At 36.9% G+C, this 7,500-nt stretch overlaps 1 protein-coding gene across 4 annotated transcripts in view; it reads right to left on the minus strand.

Moving 5' to 3' along the window:
* Window positions 1-6,160, minus strand: part of LOC119578795 (TBC1 domain family member 22B-like) — a 34,428-nt gene extending 28,268 nt beyond the window's left edge. For all 4 annotated transcript variants that reach the window (XM_037926426.1, XM_037926424.1, XM_037926425.1 and 1 more), the window contains exon 1: window positions 5,986-6,160. In XM_037926426.1, coding sequence (XP_037782354.1) covers window positions 5,986-6,053 — 68 coding nt within the window. In that variant the 5' untranslated portion in view covers window positions 6,054-6,160. The remainder of the gene's footprint in view (window positions 1-5,985) is intronic.
* Between the last annotated feature and the right edge of the window lie 1,340 nt (window positions 6,161-7,500).

Consider the following 7,500-nt stretch of genomic DNA (forward strand, 5'->3'; position numbering starts at 1 on the left):
GTATATAAATATACTGGTATTTATATATATGTATATACATATGTGCATGTATGTATGTACATATATTAATATGTGTATATATTAATCAGCATAACGTCGTCTTCAAGAAAGCAGTCAGAAAATTCTGCTCGCTCGCTGAGCACACGAAGGTGCTACGTGAAGCAATGCTGTTAAACCAAGTCTACTTTGGTTGCTGGGTTAGCCACTAGCCTGGCTGTACACATCCCTGGGTTATTGTCTAGCTCATGCTGAAGCAATTGAGGATTCATCTTGGCCTCAAGGACTTTGGTCCATGATGAGATTTGATGTCACTTAGTGTAAGGGAAACTTTTGCCACAACATTATAGGATGTCACATGACATGAATGGATTGAGTAATAATAAGCTATATGATACCAGTATTGTATAAAAAGCTGCAAGTGATATACAAGGTCTGATTGAAACGTTCTGGCCTTTGCCATAAAATTGAAAATCTGCCCTAAAGTAGACCCACTGGCCATATTCATACTAAGCCCAGAAGTCTTTTAGGAGCTGGCAACATTTCTCAAAGTCCTTTACTTTTGGTCATCAAGAACCGCCTAATAGTATTTCCCATTATTAGCAAGAACACTCAAGCAGGACAGATTACTGATTCACCACAAATGGCTGTCAACACAATACTGATGCTGGAGTTTTGGTACTAACAACTGTCAAGGCTGGTTGAAAACTTACTGCAGGCATGATGATTGTCATGAAGATGTATTTGACATAGCTAATAGCTATGTCAAGCTTATTAAGGTGGGCTGATATAGCATAAACCTACAGATTCTAGGTCAATATTTCATGTGCAAGGAATCACTAAAGTAGACCCACTGGCCATATTCATACTAAGCCCAGAAGTTTTTTAGGAGCTGGAAACATTCCTCAAAGTCCTTTACTTTTGGTCATCAAGAACTGCCTAATAGTATTTCCCATTATTAGCAAGAACACTCAAGCAGGACAGATTACTGATTCACTGCAAATGGCTGTCAACACAATACTGATGCTGGAGTTTTGGTACTAACAACTGTCAAGGCTGGTTGAAAATTTACTGCAGGCATGATGATCGTCCTGAAGATGTACTTGACATAGCTAATAGCTATGTCAAGCTTATTAAGGTGACCTGATATAGAATGAAACATAGCATAAACCTACAAATTCTAGGTCAATATTTCCTCATGTGCAAGGAATCACTGGGTCCTAATCATTTGTAGAATGAACTAGTCCGGAGTGATGTGAACATGCTATCATGAGAATTTTGGAAGAAGGCTAGGGTGAGTGGAATGACTTACAACAAGTGCACATAGCTCTTTGAGGGTGATAAGACTTAGTGGGCATTTACAAAGAGTCTTTTACATTATTTCCACTGATAAATGAGTGTGGAATGTGAGCTATGAATGGAAGAGTCCCAGCTTTGAATTCTGTTTGTGACCAACGTGACCGGCAGTGCAGGAACACAAGCCACACACCCATGAGAGTGGCCACTAATGTAAGCCTAATGCCTGAATTTTGGGCTATGTGCAGGCAGCAAAGCCCCCAGACAGTTGAGTGATATGTTGTTTCTTTATTTACCCACTGGATCTAAGGGAGGACACAAAAAAATCTGGCCTTGGGCCAAGGTATCAGGAATATGCCAACATAAAAAATTCAGCTAAAGCTCTTGGAGGAAGTTTAGACTCAGTGGGCTATTAGGAAGCAGCTCTTGCATTTTTTCCATTAGGGTGGAATGTACAATCCACGAGTCATGGCTGGAATGGTGCTAGCTCCATGCTTAGGATCCCATGTCTGTCCATCATGTCCAATAGTGCAGGGTGTATTACAGAAACTTGAAAAACAAAAATATAAAAAAATGACATAAATAACAAAAAGTTACTTCCTGTTACATGTATTGTACAAGAGTTGCATACTATCTAGAGACAATATGGAGTCTGTGCAAGGAAAATCATCTATTACCATCTTGATACAGTATACCAACTGATAAATATAAACATTAGAAAAGTGTTCATTTGCACCAGGCCTACAAGCCACACACCTGGGAGAGTCACCAAAAAAAGAAGCCTAATGCCCGGATTTAGGTCATGTGCAGGCAGCGTGGCACCCAGATTCTACTGTTTCTATTGCAGAATGACAAAAGTAATAAGGGATAATAACTATAGTGCAGAAAACTAAATGTATAAAAGCATCAAAATATGACAATTTTTTTCATTAGACTAATAAGGCGATGTAAACACAACCCAACACGATAGACAGAAGAAGGGGATGAAGAAGAGAGGGAAAAGGAAAGGAGGAGAAGAAAAGACCATGTACTAATAGTTGAGATGAGGCTGAGGACCACGGTAGGGGTGATCCCCTACATTGGGCCTCCGTCCCCTTCTCCTAAGCTCCATCATGACAAAAATGGGCAAGGGATTGAGGGCTTGTTCATGTAGGGTAAACGCCTTGTACATGTATGAATTAAAACTTAACCTTTATGATCTAGAAGACATGGCTATTACATCATGAAAAAATTTGGCTTGAGGGGTGGGTGACATGAACATGCCATCAGGGGAATATTTGGTTATTGCCCAGGGTAACATAATCTTGCCATTGTGAGCATTTTGGCTAAAGGTTAAAGGTTTGGATTGATTCCATTTGTTACAATGGATATTCTTGGCATGACATACTGTCTGCTTCATTTTGCTTCTAAATAATCACGTGTGCAAGGAATGGCCAGCGTTACCATCCACTGGCAGTGAGGGATTTGAACGCAGGTCAGCGAGATTGCTGAACAAGATTGCTACCGCTGCACCACACAGCACACAGGCTGGAGTGTTATTGTTATTATCCTTGCCCTGATATGGAGTCTGTGCAAGGAAACCAGTCTATTACTATCTGGATAAAGCAAATCAAATAACAAATATAGATATTGGAAAATGGCATGAAAGCTAAAACCGCTAAAGTAGTAAAAGAGAAAATAACATTGCAAAGGAGAGATGTAGTCTTGTCACTGCACATGAGTGTTCATTTTTGCCTGGTCTACAAATATTACACCTGGCAGAGTAAGCCTAAAGCTCATATTTTGGGCCACATGATGGCAAAGATTTCTCTTAATATCCCTTATAAATATTAAATTATGTGAGCATAGGAAATCAGCTTAGCTATATCAACCAGAAACAATCACACACACACACACACACACACACACACACACACACACACACACACACACACACACACACACACACACACACACACACCTCTCTCTCTCTCTCTCTCTCTCTCTCTCTCTCTCTCTCTCTCTCTCTCTCTCTCTCTCTCTCTCTCTCTCTCTCTCTCTCTCTCTCTCTCTCTCTCTGACTTGCAGACAATGAATGGCATCCATTCTTTCCATGAAGCACTGAGCCAATATGCTGGATGGCAAGTACCAATGCCTCCTCTAAGTTCTGTAAGCTGAAGTCATTCTTTTTCTTAGGCCAATTTCCCAAAATTGGCTTAAAATCTCTTTTTCATAACTTTAATTAAAGTTCACATGTGCTGTAGTCAAAACTATATACAGCAAGAAAAACAAATATTTTCCATGCTTCTAATTCTTCAACTGAGTGGCTATCCCAGAGTACCCATCACATGTCTACATTTGGTGTGTATAAAAGTCATTATCATGGGTTCTTTCTATTTATTCAAGAATAAAGCTAGTATTAATATCTGCAATGTGAATAGTAAGACTAATTCAAGAATCTTAAAAGTTTAGGATTATCTACACTCAAAAAAATTACATAGCTACTCAGGAAAAAGAATGGTTGTCACTCATCCCTGATAATTCATGATCAAACAAGGAACCAGTTTATGCTCTACCTTGCCATAATATATGCGGTAGTCTTCACTAGAGCACATAACATAATGCCTACTGTAATACAAGTGTATTTATTGTATTTATACATAGATGATCCTACAAGTGCCTAGTCACCATAGAGTCAGTTATTAATCCTACCTATCTCACCTGTTTACCCTTTTCTTTGATTTTTGGAGAGTTTCTTTTGTATTATAACAAATTAATAATCATAATATCAGTATGATAAATAACAGTATCGATATCAATAGTATTAGAAAGAAAAACACATTTTCTCAAGGAATGGCGAAACCAGGAGCGGTCACTAGGGCCTACTGATAGACTCCTTTCTGGCTGAGCACATGTGGTGACAGCTATATGTAACTAAATTCACAAAAAAACTACAGGGAGAAGTAGATAAATCCATAGTGATTGGGATAATTATATATAAGATGAATAATTATATGTATGATATACAATTGTATAGTATAATATAAAATTGTAAAATATAATATATAATTATTTATGCCATATATATTTATATATACAATATATAATTATATATACAATACTTAATTATATATTGCATATATAATCATATATACAATATATAATTATATATATGATTATAATTAATATATCATTATACATAAAATCTAACACACACACACACACACCATATATACATATATATTACCGGTGGTGACGGAAGGTGAGAAAATCCATACACTTTCAGTCAGAATTTTCCTGGCCTACCCATTACTGTATAATTTTTTTGTTTACTTAGTTCCCTGATTAGCATCTCATTTTCACTTCTGTCTCATTTCTATCCATTATGGAGCTAAGAAAACTGCTGAGTAAAACTCAATAGTGGGGAGGAGGAGGAGGAGGAGGAGGAGGAGGAGGAGGAGGAGGAGGAGGAAGAAGAAAAGAGGAAGAGGAAGAAGAAAAGAGGAAGAGGAAGAAGAAAAGAGGAAGAGGAAGAAGAAAAGAGGAAGAGGAAGAAGAAAAGAGGAAGAAGAAGAAGAAGAAGAAGAAGAAGAAGAAAATATATGTGTATATATATAAATCTATTATATTATATCACAATAGATTTAAGTACTGTTCCCTGTAGTTTTTTGTGAATTCTGTTACATACAGATGGCTCCATATGTGCTTTGTCGCAAGAAGTTTATCAGAAGGCCCTAGTGACTGCTCCTTATTTCCTCATTCCTTGAAATTGTGTTTTTCTTTCTAATAGTATTGATATCAATATTGTTGTTATTCTTATTGATGTTATGATTATTAGTGTTAAAATCTTGGTAAAATTTAAGACAAAGATATAATACAATAGAAACTTTCCAAAAATCAAGGAAAAGGGTAAACAGGTGAGATAGGTTGGGCTAATAACTGACTCCTTGGTGACTAAGCACTTGTAGAGCCCTCTATGTCTAAATACTGTAAATGAACTTATATTACAGTGAGTATGGCAGTTATTTTTCCCATCCATGCCAATTGAGTTAAAAATGATTCAGAGGGAATACGAACTTCTTGCCATCCTCATACATCACGTTAAAAATGATTCAGAGGGAATCCGAACCAATCAGTTTGTTATTGTGAATGGGCCTTCAGCTAATTACATATATTTTCTTTTTTCTATGTCATTTACAGGTATATAATGTATATTACAATATGAAATACTCTCCTTTTAGCCCAAAAAAATGGACAGAATTATAAAACTTAAGATTTAACTTCACACCAATAAAACCAACAGGAAATGGAAGAGAAAACCAAGAATTAATTTATCAAACAAAATCAAAATAGTTGGGAGTTAACGAAGAGCTAAGAGTGTTTAAACTGTGAGAATATTCGAACGTTGTTTATATCCTGTACACCCAAATAAGTGATGAAGACATGACAAATTATTTACGAAATAAGGAAGCCAATTCAAAGCATAAAACAGGTGCATCTATTCTGTGTCCGAGATCCTATTTATTTCCTTTGTCTCCACCTACAATACTTGCCGATATTCTTCATAGTCTTTTCCACCGTTACAACTAACATAGATACGAGAGAGAAAGAGAAACAGACGAAGATAAGGAATTATATCCACATACGATAAAACTCTTCATCTCGATGTAAGACTTTCTTCCTTCAATTTACGGTTCTACATCAATGTCTCACCTTCCTGGTACCGATTTACTGTTTTTCCTCCAGAAGTTCTTGCCATTGTGAGAATCAACTGATTGCATCTTACGCGGGGAAGCAATGGAAGCACAACCAATGGTATTTGGAGAGTGAATTACATCCGAGTCTTCGCCATGTTTGCCAACACAGTGTCAGGCTGCAGACACTCTCGGGATGTTTGGCGTCGTGTTGATCGGGGATTGGGAATTCGCTTTGGGGAAGTTGGAATGGTACTCGTTATCGTGTGATTGGGGGGATTTAGGACAGGTCTGTGATGGATGCCGTTGAGGGAAAAAATGTGGCTTCCTCTGCCTTTTTTTTTTTTTTAGTGTGAAGAATGAGGTGATAAGAAGTGCCATTTTTAGCTTATCCATAATTCTTCAATACTTAGATAATATTTCAAACAAGCGATTGAAATGGTTTGTCATACACACACACAGACACACAGCACACACACACACACACACACACACACACACACACACACACACACACACACACACACACATATATATATATATATATATATATATTATATATATATATATATATATATATATATATATATATATATATGTATGCATGTGTGTGTGTGTGTGTGTGTGTGTGTGTGTGTGTGTGTGTGTGTGTGTGACCCTAAAGAGTGTCTGAAGCCTGTAAATCCGTCAAAAGTTGGAACATTATTTTCACTGTAATCTGGAACCCCATCCATAATGCACTAAATAGTTTCTCTTCTCGATAATTAATTGGTTTTGCCTTAAACAAACTAAACATGTTTTCACCTTATCATCCATCTCTATAATTAATATATCCTCATAATCTGTTAATTTCCAATGTAGTGTTAGGAATCTGGTCCGGTTGAAAATGCAGCCATCTTTCCTCTCTTTTTATCTACCAGTTTTACATTTTTCCCCTTCATTCAATGCAACAAATAAAATCCGTAGGACAGCACTAGTGTAGCATAGCCAGGACGAATACATCATCATTCGTGACATTTGGGAATTTTAAAAAGACGAAAACGGGATTCCCCGATCAGATAAAAAATTAACCTCCAAGAGCCAGACCCGGAAAAGGGTATTGCGAATTAAAGAAAGAAAATGACAAATGTAATAGTAACTGAAATAGATGCAAACGATTACTTCCTTCAGCGCCAGTATACTGAAACAAAGGAGAGAAAAGGAGAGAGGAGAGAGGGTATAGCGACAAGAGCAAGAGAACTGTATGAGAAGTGAGAATTATGAAGATGATTTCAAATGAAAATATGTAGATATTAAATACAGATAGAGAAATGAATAGATAGACGGACAGACAGACAGACAGACAGATAAAGAGAAAACTGAGGGACAGAACGTAATGAAACAGACAGAAAGAGAAAATTCAGCATAATTAATGGAAATATATGTCTGCGCACCTGTGTGCATCCTGATTCACCATAATGGTTATATATGTACGGCATGTAATTCGGGATACAGCTATGTAACAAAGATAACTTTCTAATAATTTAGCTTTGGC

Source organism: Penaeus monodon, chromosome 11, assembly GCF_015228065.2.
Source record: "Penaeus monodon isolate SGIC_2016 chromosome 11, NSTDA_Pmon_1, whole genome shotgun sequence".
NCBI classification, from domain to species: Eukaryota; Metazoa; Arthropoda; class Malacostraca; order Decapoda; family Penaeidae; genus Penaeus; species Penaeus monodon.